General features: G+C 38.8%; 1 protein-coding gene across 12 annotated transcripts in view; it reads right to left on the bottom strand.

The window, feature by feature from the left end:
* Nucleotides 1–23,042, bottom strand: part of LOC115243767 (potassium voltage-gated channel subfamily H member 6) — a 103,340-nt gene that overhangs the window by 37,447 nt on the left and 42,851 nt on the right. For 11 of the 12 annotated variants that reach the window (XM_029820975.1, XM_029820971.1, XM_029820976.1 and 8 more), the window contains 5 exons: nucleotides 10,199–10,397; nucleotides 8,991–9,159; nucleotides 6,846–6,914; nucleotides 4,820–4,944; nucleotides 4,533–4,613 (listed from right to left, as the gene is read on the bottom strand). In XM_029820975.1, the coding sequence (XP_029676835.1) occupies nucleotides 4,533–4,613; nucleotides 4,820–4,944; nucleotides 6,846–6,914; nucleotides 8,991–9,159; nucleotides 10,199–10,397 (643 nt within the window). The remainder of the gene's footprint in view (nucleotides 1–4,532; nucleotides 4,614–4,819; nucleotides 4,945–6,845; nucleotides 6,915–8,990; nucleotides 9,160–10,198; nucleotides 10,398–23,042) is intronic. The other variant, XM_029820972.1, reaches the window with a different exon arrangement.

Raw genomic sequence — 23,042 nt, forward strand, 5'->3', positions numbered from 1 at the left:
ATATATATATGTATATATATATATATATATATATATATATATATATATATGTATATATTGCGAGAATTTATATTCTTTCTAGAAGAAAATTCTTTTTCTTTTATTACAATGTATTTATGGATGTCTTTAATATGTGAGATACACGAGTCACTTTAACAACCTGTACATTATTTTAATGATGGCATGCAATAAACGCAGCAATTCCTCCGTTTATCACATGCCGAATATTTTATATTTTTATTTGTACTTTTTTTAATTTTGTACTTGGAAGAGGAACTCCGTTCAAAACACACGTTCACACCGTTCGCGGTTCGGCGTTCACTGCCGTCATCGATGATCGACCCCTTCGTCCTCGTCGTCGTCGTCGTCGTCCTCGTCGGCGCACGATCGTATTACAGTTCGCCCGCCGACTTTCAGGGCCGATCGATCGGCGATCTCGCGTCTCTTCGACTTCCGAAAAGCTCCACGGCAATTTACCGTGACTTATCTCGCGAGTCTCGGATTCGTATGTCGCCTCGAGAGATCGCGAGGATCTACCCGGATTACGACTTTCGCGATCCTCAAACGTGGATCCTCGCGATCATCGGCGATTCTCGCAAATCACCGTCGACGTGTCGGGAGTGCACGATGTACCCTCGTGGGAAAACGATCTTTTAAGCGCCGTCGTTCGCGAACGATGGTGAACGATCCCGATCACTCGCGGCTAAGTCGGCGTGGGTACCACTGGTCGGTACTACTCGGTCCTCTGTCATAATCTTGAGTGAAAAAACGAAGGGAGAACGCGCGTGTCTCGAGGACCTCGAGCACGGAGGGCGCGACGTTGAATGAATTGATCGCGCGGGGGACTGACTCTCTCTCTCTCTCTATCTATCTATCTATCTCTCTCTCCCCCTTTCTCCCCCCCCCACGAAATCCGAGAATGTGGAAGTAGGACGTCTTATCACCGTTCGCATGTGCGATCTACCTTCGCCGAGGATGTGGACGGAGTGACGACGAAGCTACCTGACGGGCGGAACAAGGCGCAGACACTGCGACACTGATCGGAGCGCCCTATAACGGGAAGCTCGCGAATTTCTCGCAACCCTCTCTCGCAACCCTTTTTGTCCATCCCTCTCGTTTCGATACGCGTGCGCCCCAATAAGTCGCTCTTCCTTCGTCCTCTTTCGCCGCAGGCAATCCGCCAGCCACAGCGAACTTGCCTCTTCTCCGGTAACGCATCGTTCGACGTGTGTGCACTTCCGTACTTCCGGTATCATCTTTATTTCGGTGCGATCTCTTCCGGAAACTCTCGCGCGACCGGATGCTATATTTTCGACACGATCCTATTCTTGTTCACTTCGCGGTAAACAAGCGGATGACCGGATTCACAGAGCGGTTGAATATTCCAGGAAACATCGAGATTCTCGGTGAATTACGCAGATAAATCGCTAATAGAATCTGCTTTTGATGGAAAAAATGAGTTGAAGATAGTTGATCTATTGTTTTTAAAATTGTAAACACGACTATCCTAGAAAATATCCTTGTTTTCGTGTGATTAATGACATCTTCGCAAGAAGATGATTAATTAATCACGCGTTACTGTAGTTTCCTACTAAAAAGATAATCAATTACTTGAACGACTGAATTTACCGCACAGTACTGCTATTTCATTCGTTATGATCACTCCACCTCAAATTTATAGCACAAAAATTTATCGTAGGAACAAAACGCACTGTCTCGAGCCATTAATTACCGTTATTAATTAATCACTCTCGTGTTACTTCTGTTCTCTCATTTGCCTCCATTCGTAACGGTCTTCCGACACAATTATGCAATTCCGATTGGAATCAAAACGGTAAGTATCGGAATTCATTGCCCGCGAGAGATATCGAGAATTTGCCACGAAATAAGCGAGGAATGTTAGCCATTCGTTGATGCTATTTAATTACTGGCTGCTTGATGTTACGTCGCAGCTGTTACCTCCTTGAGTACACAAATTCTCGAAATCTTGCGAAAGAGCTCGCTAAGAACAGCTGATACTATTTTGGGTCTTGAATCTCATGAATTTTTATGCACGTATGACTCAAAGCGACCGCAGCTACGTCGGAGATTTTATCATATTTGAGATCTTGTATTTTTTCATTAATAAATTTTTAAAACGATATTTATGGACGTAACTAACTTCCATCGTGACGTTAAACGCAACGCATTTTTAATTGCGCTTCTGCAAAACAGGTAAAAGGAATGTGGTTCTTTTGTAGAGCTTTTAAACAAATCCGCTGAGAGAAAAAGCTTGTCAGCGCTTTTCCATGTTGGAAAAATTGATTTATTGATGCCGTTATAATTATTGCAACAACATCCGTGATAAAAATCCCTGCAATGTTGCGGTATCGGATATCGATATATCGGAAATTCGGCAGCCATTCTTGGTTCATATAAATAAACACAGTGTGAGAGAGAGAGAGAGAGAGAGAGAAAGAGATAGAGATAGAGATAGAGAGTTTCTCTCCCGTTAAACCTCGCCGCGAAATGATGGTAACGCCTGCTGAAATGTTGTTCCCAAGTCGGAGCAATTATATTCATAATTTATATAATTGCTTGGATTAACATGCCTGGACCACAAACTAATGATCTAAGTTACAACAATGCCAAAACTACAGACGATAAATATGTATGTTACAGCTTCTTGGAAGCGCGTGTGCTTTCCGCGACTTTGTTAAGTAAATTGAATTTGCATATTGCAAGCTGCAATATGTTTCAAGAGATAATTACAATGTTAGAGGAAATAAACGTTAAATTTTAATTGTTTCATACATATAGGAGTGTAAAGCTTTAGTGTATTAATAATTAGACGCTTATATAGGGGGGATGTTCATTAAAGTTCCAATAAAATTCTAAAAAATTTAATTGACCTGAAAGACTTCGCGCTATTGTCGCTAAACTCTGCTCCGATATTTCTGAGAGATGCTAGAGCGTTGAAGAACAATGGATCATCAACTGTGCTGGTAAAGAATTATTTTTCGTAAATAAAATGTCGTTTCCTTTATTTATGACAATAATTTTTATTGATCGATACAACGTACAAAAAAAAAAAAAAATCATATATCTCTTTCGAATTATATTACCTTCTGTCAGATTATTTCATGTTTCGCGAAAGCGCGATGTCACGAATGTAATTTGAATTTTTTTCAATGACGTGATATCAGGAACATTGATATAAACAGAGTCGCTTTTTTATATTTCACGGCGTTATTACTTTGGCGTGACATGCTAGGACGGATTTATTATGCGGAACAGTTTTCAATTTCCCGCATGGCAGATAATATTAATTGAAAATATTCCGTCGGTTTTCTTATCCATCGCGGGGATCTTTTTACGAATCCGCGGGTCCTTCCATCTCGCAGCGATCGCGTAATCGCTGTAAAATCAACGTCATTTTGCGAGAATCCCACGCTGCGGGAGATTTCCGCCTACGAGACTGCGGCACAGTCGGATTGGCGCCAGTCAGGGCCGTATTAATGTAAGGCAGTATGTTAAACGTATATCCGTGTGCAAACAATCTCCTCCCCCCGACCACCCCCGCACTCTGCTGCTCTACTAAATGTTTAAAAGCCTGCACGTTCCGTCGCATTTTTCATGCATTGTCTATAACCGCGTACTGAATATGAAACGAGGAAAAATAATGTTTTTATTAAAAGTAAAAAGAAAGAAATTTTCTTTATCTCCTACGCTCTCGATGAAGAGAATATAAATTTATTTGATATACAAGAATTAATAAAAGTGTTTGTTCAATAAAAAAGTAACTGTTTAAAAACGGAATTTTTAGTAAATCATAAGTAATTATAATCTTACTATATTAAATTTCTCTCTCTCTCTCTCTCTCTTTTATTATATCTTTGCTATTGTCGTGTGTAATTATTTCTTGATACATTATTCTTAAAATTTTGTTGTATTGAATAATTAAAGACAATCAATAATGCGAGAGCCGAAATTTAATTCCTTATCACACTAATTTCTTATGCAAGGAAACATAAATCGTCTCGGAATAGCACAGAAACATCAGAAATTCGTTACTTTGGCAAATGTATTTTGTGATGAAAACACGTTTCAGTTGGTCGGTATCAGCAAATAAGATTTAATTTTTCGACGAACCCTATCCTTAATTCACGAAACCGAAGTGCTTCAAGTGAGCGAAGAAACTTTTTGACCCATGAGAGAGCGGTTGACATTTTCATTTCCGGAAAACGCTTTTACACAAATCTCAATTAGCATCAAATAGTTTTGCCATGATGCTTTTAATTGCCTATCGTCTCTCGAAACATTTGCGAAAACACGAGAGATACGATTGCAAACTTTCTATAAAATCAATTTATACAAGTCTATTTTATGTTATGCATATATATATTAATTAAGAGATAAACATTATTAAAGAAACAAATTCTCGAATAGTTTCGTGCCTTTCAATGCTGCAGTTTTTCGAGATTATCTGTGTATTTTTTCTCGCAGAGATTCTGTTAATATCTCTTTTTAATTGCGATATAAGATTCACTTACCTGAGCGACTTTTTCTCCCATATTCGGTGTGTGCATCGCTCCTTGAAAATACTTTGCAGATCCATTGTCTTGTAAGGAAAACTGTAAGGTTATAAAAATCATATTTTATTATATATAGTAAAGTGTTAATAAGATACTATCTACAAAAAATTATCCAATTCTCTACAATATGATGTAATTAAATCGAATTCCTAATAATAATTAAAAAATAGTCTAAATCAAAACGCAAAGACCGAGTACGTGGATGATTTTTATGTAGATTTTTGCACATAATAATCAAAACTCACTTTGTGTTTGATGGAATCCTGTCCCATCTGACTGAGAGATGGCGATTTCCGGTCCTTGGACATTCGCCATTTCTGCAGATCGCTTTCAGAAGCAACGCCAGGAAAGATTTTCGAATGTTTCGCTGCTACAAAAGTGAACGATACACGTGAGTCTTCCCTTTACGATCGTACCAATCGCGTGACAATGTGATATCATCGTTATACGTATTGTTAATTCAAAATCTATAGGTGCGAAATACAGGCTCGATCGAATCAAAATTCTATTTTTCCACCGAGAGAATGGGGACAGCAACTCTAACGAGCTAAGTTACAAGACCAATCGTATTTACATACATCGCTATAATCGACAGCCTCTCGACATATTTATAATGATTACGAAGGAAGCTCTGTAATAATCTAGTACAAATACAGGCACGTGTGTACTGTAATAATGTGTCGATATAATTCTTTCAGTCGAGTTTTTTACGACACCATTTACGGCATACATTACTAATCTAATACAACGATTCATCGAAGCGATCATACGCATACCAAACCAAATTTTGTCTCTCCGTAACATTTCAATTTAATTTAATATTACATAAAAAGTGAAATTAAAACGTGTTAGAGAAAATATGCACAAATAAAAATAAATATTTAAAAAAGATATTATTTCCTTTATAAAATATAACGTGCAAATAACAAGATTAATCAAAGTACTGATAATCGCTTCGATGTTTACGAGCAACTCGAAAAATAAATAAATAACCGAGCCTATATCTCTCGATCTAGAAGCGTTCAAGAGTGTGTTAGTAAAACGAGTCAGTTAATCCGCACTAGAAGCTGCATACCTGTGAAAGAAAGATCGTTTTATTGTTGTTCGTAAAAAAAGTCGATCGTAAATAGAGTGACGATGTTTTTTTCAATTAAATGTTAACGTTGAATACTATACGTAATATTGTTTATGTATACGATGGGGGGGATCATCGTCTTGCTATGATGATTTATACAATGATATATGGCCGTTATTGTTGATCGCGTACTTTCATGATTACACGTGGCTCCACGATATGACCGATACGTATAATGGTACGTAATGATGCTCCGGGCGTGTACCCGGATGCACCGTGATATTTGCGTATGTGTTGAAGTAAAAGAAGCCGTGAAAGGTCAGCCATTCTTGTCCCGCTGTAAAGAGAAGCGTAACTAAGAATTGAATTCTCGCAAAACCCTCGGTCAGCCAAAATGTGCTCAAAGCAAGTTCTTTGTTCTCGCCGAGTCACGTGATCGAAGAATCCGTCTCGGAGAACGAAGATCAAGACAAGAATAAATCCATGACATGATTTGAACGAAAATATTTATAAGGTACGAAACAAATGCCAAATATTCGTCGTACCTTTGTCTAAATAACGTATTATATTTTTAGAAAGCCTAATGTCATGTTTTTCACACGTGGAAAAATATGACAAAATTTTTATATAATATTATAATTAAAACAAAAACAATCTAAAAAAATTTTTTCTCGGTTAGACTTAATGAAGCTTAAATTAGACTGATGCGTTGGTTCATGAAGAAAATGAATTACTTTTTAGACAGAGTACAATTGAGGACATCTAGACGGACATTTACGAGTCCTCGGGTTTGCGAGTACAAAATGGCTGATCGAGCGAGGCTACAGTGCTCGTCTGATAATAATCAAAGGTATAAAATGATAGCACTCTTTCACGTGGAGTTCAATGCTAGCATATTGTAAGTCAACGCAGTATAAGTAATAAAAGTAGTATAAGTAGTACAAGTATAGTAGGTAGTAATAGTATATAAGTAGAATAACAGTAGAGTAAAGTGGGGTGTAAGTGGTAGAAACAGGCCTATGAAAGCTCAATCGGACGAAAGTAGTACGAAGTCATCTCTCGAAAGCTCATGATAACAAGAAAGCTGCAAGCGCTTGGTAAGTTGTAATAAAAGGGGTGCAAGCTCGCGCGCCGGTTGGCACTCGGTCGGTTAAAGGAAACCAAGAGAGCAGGGTGATTGCTCTCTCCTATTTTACCTTCAGCTAGATTATCGACTGTGGCTGGTCGTCGCTCGAGGGTGACGTGTTCGCTCCCTCGGCCCGCTACTAAAATAGTTTACTGAGGTTTGATTTTGAATTGACAGTTCGTGACGGGGGTCGCCATTAAGCTGATAAGGCGATACATAATGCATAAAATGAGATGGAGAGGAGGTGGGAGGGAGGGCTCGGGGAGGCACTATCGTAATCCTTTGCTGCAGGAAGAGGAGTATTATAGCGTCTGAATATTGTATCTCGTGACACAGAGACGTTATGAGATCCTCGTTCCGTTAGATATTTAATAAAACGCTCTCGCCTCTAACTCAAAATTACCGTCTCGCGATGAGATATTCTAGGACGTAGCTTGACGTTCATTGAAACTTTTCCTGATACTGCGCGAAAGTACGGTTTAAGACAGTTTCGTCAATTCGATACAATGTAGCTCTTAATTAAGTTTCTTGTGTAGAAAAAAAAAGCGTAAGTTATTTAACATCGATATAATATAATAAATGCTATTTCTCGCGACAATTTTGTATGCGTTGAAGGCATAATGCCGGTTACTTTGGGATATTCTTTTTATGGCATCTTCTTACATGATGACTGGACTAAAAATAAACGCAAGATCCCTGGGGGCAGGATTTCTGGCAAATCTCTCTCCTTTGTTATCTGTTCCGTGTCCTAAAATAATGTTTTCTTTATACTCCTCTTCACAAGCGAAGGATTATCATCTGTTATCGGTTGACGTTAAGAACGATGATATTTAGTCGGACGCACTTAAACGGAAATCGTGTGCCAAATGCGTTGTTTCTATGTTCCAGATAAACTTTTCGCTCTCTTGGCAAAAGCAATACTAAATCACGTAGCAATTACATGGTTGCTTATCGCATTTCAAATGTTGGCTAGTACAACTACCATGGCTGTTACGCGATCGCAATCACCAAAGAGCGTCTCTCGGACTTACCGAATGTCTGTCTAGCTGCAGATTTTATTCTACGACTTTGAGAGATTTTTGCAATGTAATCGTGAAAATAAAGGGAGATTCATCGAGAAAACATAACGCGCTCTTACTTAACTGCATTTTTTCGCTCTGACAGATTACACATTAATGTAAAATAAATATCAGTGCAATATTATATCAGATATCAAAAATCGATCCTCGCAATCAATTATATAGATACACACACATATATAAGAAAGGGGACACATAATTCTAATTTTCTATTAAGCGTAAATTGCAAGCTTTCTGTGGTCGGTCGACGAGGAATTTCTCTTCTGACATACTCTCCCCGTTTTCCGTCACAATGGACGATATAAAGGCGACTTATCTATCAGTCTCTATCTGCAAATATGCAAGAGCTCACGTATATTCCACGTTATAGGGAGCTTTGCTTGCAATGCGCGGTACGAAAGGCCAGGTGATCAACTATCTGTCAATATCCGCGGCATGAAACGTCGCATGCAATGATATTATTATCATCCACGGTTCTATTAATTGATATTTAACTGCGAGACACATGTATACGTGTGCCGTTCGTAATTACAAACCCGCTCGAAATTTTTTGAGCGAAAATTTCTGTATTTTTCCCGGAATATTAAACGAGCGAAAGTCTTCGTAAAGAGAATCACATGGTCGACAAAATTATAAAATAAACGTTATTTGTTGAACTTGTCAACGAAAGTTGTATTACTTTACTTGAATCTGTTAAAAATCAATCAACCATATTGGCCTTAAAATATATATAATTAAGAGCGATTCCTTCAACTTGTCAGAAATTAAAGCTATCCCTTTTAATTGTTTGAGAGAAATGCTCGAAAAAATCGAGAGAAAAAGGTTTCCATCAGTCATGACTTGTGATTGCACTTGTCTACCATTCTCGCTATTTTCAGGAAAATAAACTGCATTCTACCGGTCACGATTGAAATGCAGCAATGCAGCTGGGGAAACGAATATATCGTCAGAGAACACACACACACACACACATATATATAATATATACATATATATATATACACACATATGTATATGTATATATGTAAAATAAACTATCGTTTCACAGAAAATACTAATACCAGGTCAGACAATTCGGGACACGAAGAATAGAGTATAAAAACGATATATGAGCGAGAAAATCATTGTGCACTTACAGACGCTGCAGGTGAGGCTGCGACAAGGCGCCCTCGCCGTTTCCGGTTTCACGGCTCTCTTCGAGATCGCGTCCAAACTCGCTGCGTGAGAAACACTCCGCGAGGGGCCCTCCGCGGCGCCCCCCGACGACGAATTTGCGCCCTCCCAGATTCCCGACTTTTGCGAGACCTGAAAGCACAACGCGATCGTGTTCGATCAACTATAATTAAATCCCCTATATTTATAACAATAGCTAATTACAAACAAATCTCGTGCTTATTAAGAAATATGAAGACGGATCGAGATATTGTTTATTAAAATTAATTAATGCCCAAAGTATGCTTTTTCTTTTTCGATTTCCTTCTCATCGACGTTTCAGAATTTACAGGAAAAAGGGATTTTTCCGCAGTCTTACATCGGCAGTGCGACAGCCAGTGTCCTTAAAATTCGAGGAATCTCGGGTCACTGTGTCGGGCACGTACGGCTGATCCTATTAGCTCGGTTCGATAGCAGGGTCGGCGTCCATTACGTCCAGTCGACGGGCATGCTCGTGAAATTGAAACGAACGAAAGAGATAGGTGGGTGGGTAGGTGCGAGAGAGAGAGAGAGAGAGAGAGAGACAGAGATTCATCGCTCGCCGCCGATGTACGAGAACTTAACATGTGGTCGGATTGTACAGCAGCGGGCTCATGCATGCGCCATTAACCCGCGTATGGCCGTGCGATAACCTTTGCCCGTTCTGTAGCTACCTATACATGTCGGTCGCGGCAAAACTTACTTGGTCTCGGAATTTCGGGGGCTATCGCCGCCACGTGCATGCTAAACGCGCATTTCAATTACGGACACATAGTACGTATCGCGGGAAACGCGATTAAAACGGCCGAAATTCCGCGGGGATGGGAATTTCCCCTCTCTTTTTTCCCGATAAAAAAATATTCCCATAGTCAAAGTCCCAAATAGTCAATCCCATTAAACGGAATCATTAGCGTAATAATTCTACGCGGCTATATTTTACGCTCGATGATTTACGATTATTTTATTTTCTAAGGACATGTGAGAATTAAACGCGCATCGTAATTGCAATATCGCTCACGCTCGTATGTATTACCAATGACGTTTTTAATTACCGCCGTTAATTGATCCCGATGTTGATGGGTCCTCGGACGATCGCGTGCTCGCGGTAGCGAACTGCTCTCGCTGGTATAAATGCATTTTTCTTTTTACTTACATCGCTCACTCCCTCGGGACTGGCGATGGGAGCGGTTGTGCCGGGCTGCGGTATGACACTCGGGATAATCGCCGATGTTGTTGCGCCACCATTGTTGTTGCTCCCCGCCGACAATGGGGGCGGCAGACCCGGCGGTGGCGTGCCGGTCCTCCCAAGACCCCAAGATTCCATCATCGTGGGCGAGCCACATGTTAACGGGCTGGAAGTCACATAAATTGGAATAATTCATGAGACTTTTTGAGACTTGTCTATAATTAATCATATTTGCCGTATAATTTTAATGAGTTTAAACAAATGAAGTAAAGAAAATGAATTAAAAAGAGATGATATCTCAGAGATTTATAAATTTTTTAAAGATTAATCTCTCCTTTTCCCGTGACAATTCTTTTTATCATAATTGCGGAGACTTCATTAGAGATAAGCTTTTTACGGTAGCTCAGCGGAACTTAGGTTACCCCCGTAAGTTCATGAAAGATTCAAGCGAGAGAGAGAGAGAGAAACGTTAAGTTGTTAGAGAGGATCCGCGATACAATATTTCCGGAACGCGGAATATCTCGGATACTCCGGAGCACTGAAAAACGAAGCGGTCGTCTTCCATTAGCTCGGCCAGGAAATTGTAGCGCGCGATGGTGGGCAGCTCGTTATCCCTGTTACCGGGAAGTGACGTTAATCCGGAAGGTGGTTCGCGGGTAACTCAGCACGCTTGCAAATGGCAGCGTGGCGGTCGACGAGAAATTGTATAAATCCTAAGGTTATGGGGGTGGTCGATATCGCGCGATATACGGAACGGAGGTCAGACCACCGCGAGTGAAGTGTGTCAGTGTTAGGTCAGACTTGCCAATCGATAAACAACCTCAACCCGCGGCGGCACGACACGTGGCTGACGCGTGTTCGTGCGTGCATGCGTGCATGCATGCGTGCACACGGGCGTGCGCATATTAATCGTGCGAATATATTATTATTGTCGTTATTTTGTTAAAACGTCCTTTTTCTCCGTAGACAAGATAAATGCGTGTTCGATCTCTGGGTAGTCCCTGGTGTCTTTTTTCGGCTCCACCGCTCCCAATTCGCAGGCAGTATGTTATCGTAACGCGATTAAGTTCGATCCGGGGGTAATTATTTAACGGGATATGTATATGTGTTAGCTGCATACGTTCTGGTAAACTAACGTACAAACAGCCAATTATGAACACCGTGTTCGAGTGCTTTGCATAATACAATGATCCTCCGGCGCCCGCGGGAGTCATTTGTCCGCCACCGCAACTATACAATTGGTCGCTTCATTAAATTAATTGTTCCTCTTCTCTCTCTCTCTCTCTCTCTTATTTGTTAAATATACAAATGTAATCTTGGAAAAAAGTATTATATCTCTATTTTCGAATATAGCTTAAATTATAAGGAAACTGAGAGAATGCCTGTTGCAACAAATCAAATTAGAATCGGCTCGAACACACCTGCGTAGCAATGGCTAAGTTACATATTCACGTTGAAATTAAAAATAGTGACAGCGTGTTAAACGGAATAATTAAACGTTGTGGAATTTTGAATTTTACCGCGCTGTAGAATTTTTCTCTGAATTATAGTTTCACTTGACAAATCTACTTTATTTCGCGCCTCGATTCGCCCGCAGTTTCGCGAGATACCGCGCAGTTTAATTACCATCATTCGGATTTAATTAATTAATTCCGCGCCTAATGTGCCAAAAGATTTAACACAAATTAGTCAGCGCTCTTGATAAAATAGGTCCCCGCTAATTGAACATAAAAACTCGGGAGCGTAGCAAATGCGGAAGGGTTGAATATTGTTGACGAGGGGGAGAGAGAGAGAGAGAGAGAGAGAGAAAGAGAAACAGACAGAGCGGCGTTTAATTCGCTGGAAAGTTTACACGGTCGGTGGATCGTCAACATCACGGTTGCATCTGCAAGAATGTCATGATGACGAGCCGCCGCACCACTCTCTCCGCCCCTCTCTTCCAGGACTTCCGGCGTGTTAGAGACGAGGACGCGGATAATGTCCGCGTTTGGAAAGCGTCCAACATGTTCGATACAAAACGGCGAATGGCCGAAACGACGTCAACGCGACAGGAAAGTCTCGTGAGGCAGAGCAAGAGCAACTCGTCGATAGACAAAGAGAAACGATCCTCCTTTGTCCGACCCCCTTTCGCGAGCTCTCGTCTCGCGAAAACGGTCCTCGCTCATCTCTCTGTTCGGCGATTTGTATGCATGAGCAAAGTTGCGAACAAGTCAAGTTCATCATTCAGGCAAATGAAGATGCGGTATTTATCGTACGACGATAAAGACTCGTGTATTTTTGATTTTAAATTCGCAAAATCATTGAGACCTTCTCGAACTGAAATTATTTAGAGAATTAACCCTTGTAGGTCACATTTTTTTTGCCTTGTTCTTGATCTGGATCTTAATGTCTTGTCGCAGTTTTAGCTATTCCAAAATACTTGAAAAAAATCTACAAAAATTTATATATATTCCTTGACATCTCTGTAGAAAATAATCATAAACAATAAAAGTTAAAAAATAAATTTTAAACATTTTTTTTTTATTGATTAAGACTTTTGGGATATTTTATTGTTAAAATATCGAAAAAGTCAAAATGACCGATATGTGATCCTTTAAGGGTTTTGAATTAATAATAACTGTCGTGAAAAAAAGTCAAAATTTTTAACTCTGACAAATTTCCCACGCACCACGTGAAAAAATTTGAGCGGTCCATATAAATCCAACTACGTAACGCGATCGGCTCTCGAAGATGAAACTATTAGCAACGGCGAACGGAGTTATCGCGGCGACGAAAACAGCTAGAACCCGTCAGTAAGATCGATGGATCCTGCACCGATATTTATCGCGGTTATTTCGCGTTCCGCGTGTCGCAAGGGGCTGAATTTTATCGCCGGATGCGATCAGCCGAGCTGCGCGCGCGGTAGATTTATCGACATTTACAGCGAAGTAACCCTGACATCGATTCTCTCAACGGCCGTGTTGACAGAGTGATTTTGTAATACAAATAGAATTAAATGCACGTAATGGTGCGCTGTTCCTTTTCACAGATAAAGAGAAAAAGGAAAACTATTTAAACATTTCAAACGCCGATTTTCGTATTAGAAACAGAAATGAATGTATTTATATGTATACACAAAGAAGGTATACTCATTTCTTAATGTATATTTCTCTCTCTTTCTTATTATTGTTTTTCGAAGGATCCATCTTTTCGAGAGCATACACGCATACAAGTGAATAAATTCAATTCAATTGAAATATTAATCAAGACTGTATCGCTTTTCAGAATTCGATACGTTCGTACGGGCAGCCTATGAAAAAGCCATTAGCGCAATTTTCTCAATCAGAAAAATAAATATCTGACTGCATTTATTCGCTCGCATGTCAATAATTTGCGCGCGGCATGTCGTTAGCGTTCCGGTGACATTTCCAGTGGAAATGGCGCGTCTGCAGTGACGATAATTTGTTTTCGGATGAAATAGACGCGCAATTACGGAGAAGCTCGATACTTCCTTCATATACCTGTTCTAAAACCGCGTCTTCGTTATCGCAAATTATTGTCTGTTCTGGTACTTTTTGCAATAAAAATGCAAATGAATGCAATATTTATTTCAAATATGTATATAGTTTCTTCTTCTGACAAAGCTATTTCAAAGAGATTGTTTGCGAAAGTATTTTCTTCCATCGCAAGTTTGTGCACGCATTGATACAAAAAAGAATGAGTCATTCCTGTCAAAGAAATGATGAATGCTGACTTCCTTTATTAACGCGATTAGCAAAATGTTTTTGCGACGCAGCGAGTTTAGCCATGATTTAACTTTCTGATTTGATTAATTGTAATATCCTGATTATAAATGTGCGTGAATAAATGTGTGCTATGATTCTATATATTATATAGTTTCTCCACGCCCCCTTTCAGTCGTGCACGCTATCGTTGGGTGTGTACGAGAAATTAGAGCGGAAAATAGCGTTCTCGCATGTTTAAATCAGTTTCGCGGGTAGTATAGTCGCGATCATGATTTCAAAGTATCATCTCCAGAGTTTGATAATTGCACGCGTCATCGATCGAATTATTTACGCAATATTTACACTGCAATAAAAAAATCTTCTTAATTTTCCCCCGAAGGTTTAATCTATATCATTATATTATCAGGTTACTTCATCAAGCTCGCTAGTTTTCCCACCGACAAAACTTTCGCCATGACTTTATTTTGCTATGATTAATTATAGCTATTTAGCTTTTTCTTCATAATTGTCTCACGATATGCACAGCTGTGTTGTAAATCGGTGTGACCTCAAAAGCCGTTTTTACGATTCCTACGTTAATTAACTTCAAAGCGAGCGAGTTCCATCCTTGGAATCAACTGAAATGCGTGTTCTCACGCGAAGGTCTCCGAGAGCGTGTATAACGCTATGTTTCGTCGTGGAATTAGTGTATTTTGCTCGGCCCAAAATGCTCGACGATTGCTAATTTAGAGAAATCCTCGGCAATCCGAATATCTTAAATCTGAAGTTGCTATGTTAATTTCCTTTCTGCAAATCTAACTCTAATGCATCGTTATTATATTTTGTAAGCGATAAAAAAGCGACCTAATATATATTAGTAGAAATAGCAAATATTTAAATAAAAATGGAGAGAGGAAGAAAAATAAAAAAAAGATTCGCTTTATTTTTTTAAATTGCATAAAAAATAATTTCCATCACTACATTCACATATATACATATAATTACAATCTGACAAGTAAAATAATGAAATATTAATGCCAGTATTATTTCTCTCTCTCTTTTTCTCTCTCTGATTTTGACCCTGACGCAGCAAATAAACACGCATCTGCATCAACATCGGACAATGATTGAATCTTAATCGGAATACTCTTATAACAATAAAATATATTTTAATTTACTGTCGGCTATCTTGACAAAAATATGTTTATCAAATATTAAATTATCATTCAATTAATTTAATTGAAGTAAAAAACAGCTGGAATCATAATTAAAAGTTTCAATATAATATGTAATATTCATATAAAATATAATATTAATATAAAATAATTAAATTAGTTAAAATAATTAGATTGGTTAAAATAATTTAGATTAGCGTTTCTTGGGAGATGTAAATGTAAATAATATAATCGAACGATATATTTAACTGACAGATATGCTAAACTAACATACAAGTAACAAATTATCGCCATTCTTGGTGATAATTTCTCGAGTCGCGTTTGCTAATTCATTCTTGTATCATTCGCGCGTCGTTTTATTTTTACGTAACGTTTTGACGAGTAACGATCATTGAGAGATCCCTATTATCATTCAGTGTCCGTGCCTGGACGTTCGCATACGTTGTGGCGGTTACGTGTCAACCGTTGTTTACCCTGAAATATTCTGCCTTGAAATTCAATGCCCGGAGCGTGATATTACCCTTCTTCCGGTCTTCGCACGTATCGGCTGTCTCGGCAGCGAGATATATCTATCTAAGAGGCACCCTTCTTACTGTCAACGTAACGCCATTACAAGCCTGTTTTGACAAAATAACTTTTTTAAATTGCCATAAAAAAATTATAACAACAGATAGCGATCAAATGATAGGTTCAAAATATATTTTAATAATTATAAAATATTTTTATAATTATAAAATGCGATTCATTTATCGCATTTATTACTACCACTCCCGACAAAAATTTAAATGGAAAATTTTCAAAAGCACCTGCTTGTAATTGAAGTTACGACAGAAACGGCGATTAAATTTATTATACGACAAGTCACCTTGAAGCTGACCCTGCGACCCCGGAAATGACGAGTCTAGAACTAAACTGGACATTGCTTAATGGCGACCGTATGGTCGGTATGCTTAACAGTGACCGTAAATCACTCGCCGATCATGCGCGACGCCCGAGGAAAACAAACGGAAGCGTAACCTCATAATCATCACAGAAGATGGCAAAGCCGATATATTTATCAATGTCATAGTGAGCTTGAAACTCTCAGGCTATAACACACAAGATATAATTCCCACTCGTTCGATATATATCCAGACAGTAACCCTAAATTTTTCTCGGAGTCGTAAATAGCCGCTAATTTCTCTCCCGTCCAAACTAGAAAACCACGAAATAAATCTTATTGTTAGCGCGGATCGATAGAGCCGGGACCATACTAAATCCCTTCTAGCCGCAAACTTCCGGGGACAAAATGCGCCGGCTGGGCGATGCTACGGGGAGGATTATAAGACTCGATTTGTATCCGGATGGGGGTGGAGCCTGAAATGAGCTTACACCGACAAAGTTGGGGCATTATCAAAACTGCTTTTGTGTTCCGAGCGCTGGAAAACCTCGTCGCAAGTGGCGCGTCAACGCATTCCGAAAAACAATCTCAGCGGATTAAACATCGCACATTATAGGTATACACCTTTTCAAAAATTTTTTATACACCGGTCTAGAAATCACGAAATTAAAAACCCGAGATTTTTACGTCGACAACCATCGTTTGAGATTCGCGAAGAACGCAACGAGAATATTTTTTAATTTGTAAATTAATTTTCATTTGAACTTTATAATAAACTTAAACTTTACATCAAACCCACAGACTGTAAATACGTCAGAAAATTTGTCGAATTGGCCCGCAGCAACTTTGTGTGTGAACTACGTAACTACTCCTGCTTATTATCTCCTCGTTATTTCATGGCGTTGCGTGCTAACGAGGTTTTCTCTTAAAACGTGCATCGACCTAGAACACTACCAGGTACTTCTGGTCTCGTATCATCCATCCTCGACCAGATGCAGCGAATTACTTCACGTGCCTTAACGTGGTTCTCGAATCACTTCATGGTCACGAACGGTCTTTTGATTGTGAGATATAATCTTACGGTGCAAGCAAACGCGTTCATTCATTTGGCCGCGGGTTCACGTCTTTCCATTCATTAAGCCTTCGACAAATTCGCTTAAAACAATTGTCGAATATTTCAATTAAGAAGATTCACTTCCCCGATCCGTGAAAACATGTTATCTTGTATGAAAATCTTGCTATACATAATAATATATGGTTTGAAAAATAAAATTATTTGTAAAATGATTTTATTTTTCAAACCATATATTATTATATATGGCAAGATTTTTACGCAAGATAAAATATCGAATTTTCAGAACGCTGATCAGGGAAGGTTTGATTGAAATATTAACTCGCGTGATTTTTATTTTACTGAAAAAAAAGAAATGGTCAAAATAACTTTCAATTAATACGGCATATAACATAAAGTTATATAACAATAAAATTGCACATGCGATAGAATCTTTAATAAAGATATAAAAATATGCTGGCAGAAATATATAATTGCCTGTAATTTTATGTAGCCAATCCATTTTCAAGGTAAATCGACTCTGCCCATATTTTATATCCTTGCCAGTAATCGAAATTAATACAATCCTAGCGTGCGATAAAAATCGTCTGTCGCGTCTATCGCCGATAAAGAAATACGACACGCACGAGGGGCACGAGGGGTGAATACGTTGAACTACACTCGAGGCGCAAAAATTGTTTCCATTCTTTTCTGCATAGCGTTGCAGAAACGACTTCTCAAACCTTACGCGGCGACGACGTTGCGTGACTCGCCTTGAAATGTACAGCGAGACCGCGATGGGATATTCCTCTTTGTCACCGTCGCTGCTTTAATGGAGCTTTCCAATTATTCAGCAATGAAACGCCATCGTCGCGAGAAAATAAAGCTCCATCCGCGACCCGCAAGATGCCCGCTCTTGCCGCGAACTTTTCGGAGAGAGTCCTTTTTTACTGCAACTTTTGCGAAAGAAAGCCGTTTGATTCCCATTTTTCACGCCATTTCACACACCATCGCGGGATTTCGATACGCATAGCTTGCCAAATCGTTTGAATATAAAAGCGCAAATTACGTAAACTCTCCAGATTGCGAGAATTCTGCCTTAATAAATTAAGAAGATTCTTGCCGTTTTATTTGCGTCATGCAAAAGAATCTATTTGCTTTGACGATGTTCAATATTACGATCGTAAAAAATATATTTCACTATTTCTTCGGTAGTTAATTTCATGCAACGGTAAGTTGATTCATGATTCATGAGATTAGAAACTAAGTCAAACTGAATGTTTTGAAATATTTACGACGTCGTAATTTGCAAGGCGTTCGTTTCAATTTGCATTTAACGTTCGACTCTGTAATATCTCTACATTTGTAATAAATAGATTAAGTATGTATCAGAAAAACATGCGAGATATACATGCTAAACTGTAAAAAATTTTCTAAAAATTCAGACACATTTTTGTCTGAATTTTCAGATCTGAATATCTGAAAAAAATTTCAAACAATCTATCTTAATCAATAGAGTCATTTTTCTGAAAGTTCAGAAGAGTGTGTCTAAAAATTGGAGCGTTTCCAAAAATTCAGTGTATCTGCGAAGAAGCTGCAGACACTTTGCCTGAAGTTTCAGTCAATTTTTTTACAGTGTATAATAAATATTACGAAATAAAAATATACATGTACCACATATCGTACCGATATTACACGACGTCGATAGAGAATTGCGCGATATCCGTATTTATCGCGCGATACAAGCTCGACAAGCTCGCGTTCTCCATCCGGCATCTATCTTCGTCACGCATTGTGTCCGCGCGGCTCGATTAAGGGTTGGCTTTTCGATTGTAACACGTCGTCGCGTGCAACGCTCGCTTGCTCGGGGTTCACCTTGAAGACGGAGCCGCCGTGCACCCTGTCTCCCTCTCTTTCTCTCTCTCCCCGTTAATTTCTGTCCGCCTCAAGGTCGTAGACGCGATCGCATTATTCTCTGTCGTTTTTCGTGCTTCCCGGTCCTCGACGTGCTTTATGCACGTCCGCCTGTAAGCCGCGTTGCGTGCCGTGCACGAGCTTGCAACTCTCAAACGAACCGCCACCGCTGCATCGATGCCCGGTTTCTTATTTACATTGTCTTTAAACATGAGTATTCTTCGATTGTGACAATCGAAGGAAAAAAGTTTCAAGGCCGGGGAACACAATAAAATCTAAGAATACAATGCAAAACGTGCGATTTGCTAATTAAAAAATTCCATAGCAAGTTTGACAAATAATTTTCCAAATTGATTAAAAATTGTCCGAAAGTTGAAAAGCCTACGTCTCAGAAAATTTTTCAAAGAACGTAGGTCTCGAGCTTTAATAATGCGATAACATAGATATATTCCGTACTGGATGTGTTTGTTACTTCCTTCATTAGAATTCATAGCTACGGTGAGTATGAAGTAAATTCGATTTCCTACACCGAATCGTGTCTTGGTTGTATTATTCATCAAAGGCACAAAGAGAGAACTAGGTAAAGTTCCTTTACTGGTTTGTGTAAATCCACTTTCGGTTGTTTATTATGTTTCCTCGATAGTTATACTTCAGGAATTTACGTTTGTCTCTGAGCATGGCGGGCTTGAGGAACGGCACAGATGTCTTTTATTGAAAAGTCTCTGGCGAAAACATATTTTTCTATCTTTTTACTACGATAAGCTACGATATATACAAAACTTTGAGCAAACTAAATCAAACATAGATTGTGGAAAACTTTGCGGTTATCATCGGAAGACAAATGGAGGATGAAATTAAATTCCTGGATCATATCGAACTAATATCATGGAATTATATGTTTCTCGTATCGTGTAATTAATATCTGCCGATATATTCTATATTTTTTTCCGAAAATGGATAATAATAAATTATATTTTTCTATTTGTGTGATGAGCGAAAAGTGAGTAATTAATATAAAATCGTTAATGTGGTTTGATATTTTCTCTCTCTATTTTTATAAACTTTGTTTTTAATAATAATATTAGGGAAAAAAAGATGCCAAAGAATTTTTAATCGGATCGAAACTGGTGGCGAATACAGCAATAGGGGAAAATTGGGTAAAACCGGGTAGGCGGGTCAAACCGGGTACCCCTGTTTTTTCGTAATAAATGCTGCTATCTATGGCTAGCTTGTGTTATTAGTTGTAGATTGGCGCCATCATTATTTTAAAACAAACCGTGCCCCTGTGCACACAATATTTCTTTTTTAATATTATGTTGGGGCAAAATCGGGTACTTACACATCTCATATAATGAAAAGAGGAAAAACTGTTATCCTGACTTTGTGTCCCTACAAAAAGCAGTTGAAAACGAAAACTAATGCTCAGAAAAAGAAACTACTAAAAAAAAAGCTTTTTGAGACCCCTAAAGTTAAAAAGTTAAATAAGGAAGTCCGGCAGCAATGTCGAACAAGAGGATATCTTTATTTGTGATTTTTGTCAATAGAATACATCTTTATATTGTATTTTGATTAAAATAAATCTAGATTTTGTAATTACACGATGTTTTGCATATTTTCAAATGGGTTTGACCCTACCTGGTAGGACAAAACCGGGTACTTTGACTTCTCCACAAAATCTTGTTATTCTTGGTAACCAAAAGTTTTTTTTTCAGCAACTAGCCTTATTTTCTCATAGTTTAAGGTTCACTAACGACTACTAACGGTCGGCAAAATTTTTTTTACTCTCAGATTTTTTGTAGGAAGACAAATCCAAAAAAGTACCCGGTTTTATCCTACTTTCCCCTATATATAAAATAAGTGTAAAAGAATCGTTGCGCATTAAAAGCGATATGAGAGAATAGCGCCGTTCGAATTCCCAACATTCTCCATTCGTTCGGAATTGTACGGTGCAATCGCCATGACCGAAATTGCTGCTGGCGAGAAATGATCGATCGATCGGCCGCTCCCAACGACGCGGAATAAGCCCGCAGAAGCGCAACGTCATGTTTGAAGAATAAAAGGGGGATCCGTGAAGGTGGATTTGTTCTCCGAGTCTCGTTTCTAACGAGCGTCTTGACGCTCCCGTAAATCGAAAGGAGAGACTTCTTTATCCGGATCTCGTCGTAACTTCGAATAACGAAACGTAATTCGAGCAGAGCAGAATCGATTACCGATGACGACGACGACGGGGATGATCGTTGTTTACGTATTCTTCCGTCGCGTCGACGTTTCCGCAACATCCGCCTATTTACCCGAGCGTGTCGCTCGCGATCGTACGGATTTCGGAGCTGTCAGACGCTGCACCGTGTGTTCGAGGGTGAACTCGAACCGGGAAACACCACCCGGTGCAACGCGATATCAATACCGATCTTTCGACACGAGCATATTTTTCCACACATATTGGATACGTGTGTGCCTCTTCTTCGAAACAAAACTTGTACGAGATATGAAACCGCTTCGAATTGCAATATCGTCCGTTTCGCTGAGAATATAAAAAATTAGAAATTCAATAAATTTGAAGGATTCAATAAATTTTACGGATTTAATCATGTAACAGTGCACGTTCATTAAACTGAAGTAAAGGTGCAGCAAATTTTTTTAAACTAATGCATTTCTTCATATTATCGTATTTCATGTATATTATAATTCAAAAAAATTTAATTTTTATCGCGATTTATAAAATTCTTGACTGTCTGTCATTCACAGAAGAGAAGATATATCCTGATAAATTACTGTTTGCAAATTTTTTCCAGCACAGCTCGAGTCAATATTTCTAGCACATATTTTGATGGAATAAATTCGTAAAAGTCTCCCGTAATTATTTCGCGGAATTCCAAACAATAAAAACGATTTACTACGTCGCCGTCGTCGTTATTACGGTATATTAACGCCAACATTAATGGCGAGTTAAATCCTTGACACAAAAGAATATTAAACTAGTGCCGGTATAAAAATACAATAAATAAGAAATTAGAGAACGCTTTCCCGAGTTCATAATATCTATGAATCACATCGAATATAGAGAGAAGAGACTCGCGATATAACCGACGGCTCGTAGTTGTTTTCCAATCTTTTCGTCAGTCTGACATTTCTCCGTTGGACGTGATTATTTATTCAAGCACGCTTCGACGAAGTCCAGCCATAATTACAAGTCAATCGCGTCCCGAAAATGTTACTCGGAATCTGAATAATATCCCGAAGATATCTAACATGAAGTACAAGACTCGATTGACTTGCTCGATGAACGGACAAAATAAATCGATTTCAAGTTGTTTGTGTGAGAAAGAGAAGTTTACGACAAGTCAGGGAAGTCTTGCGGACGGGAATAATCTGGTAATCCAATTCGTTTAAGAGAATGCGCGAGCGTTGAAAATATAAAAGGACGAAATGCAGAGAAAAGTTGGAGGGACTAGCGGCTTGACTCTCGTTACGGCTCGCAGAACCGTGACTAAAGTTTTAAAATAATTGGCATCACTAATGTAGAAATGTAGGTTAGTCGCTGTTAGCACTGTTAATGCCTCGCCGGCTACTTTGCGCAGTAATCGATCGGGTAACGAGTTACCGAAAAGGCAATCTGTCGGCCCAGCTGATTGCCCGACTCATCGTCGCGATACCACTCATGTATCGTGATATCGTTAGCGAGGGAGAGCTCCGCTTCGTTACTCTAATTACCATGCAATGCTGCTTGATCAGATCCCTTGTACTCGCCAACGGTACATTGTATAACGCGAGCTGGTTATCCCCCATACGCTGACAAATGGAAATAATATTGCCCAAAAAAATCGAGATGTAATTGCGCATCTTAATTATTGTGTTTACACATTATGGCAATATGATTAATCTTTGAGATGTCTGAGATATATTAAATATAAATTGTAATAAAATATTTATAAGTAAAAATATTATTACAAGGTATGAATTTTATTTCAAAAAAATATTTGCTATTTATTATTTAGTCTAATTAATAAGAATTATTAGAAGAGATTAACTATATTTAAAAAATTAACTAATAATTAATCAAATAAAAAAAATTATAAATGATGCGCAG

The sequence above is a fragment of the Formica exsecta genome, unplaced genomic scaffold, assembly GCF_003651465.1.
Source record: "Formica exsecta isolate Colony F162 unplaced genomic scaffold, ASM365146v1 scaffold733, whole genome shotgun sequence".
NCBI classification, from domain to species: domain Eukaryota; kingdom Metazoa; phylum Arthropoda; class Insecta; order Hymenoptera; family Formicidae; genus Formica; species Formica exsecta.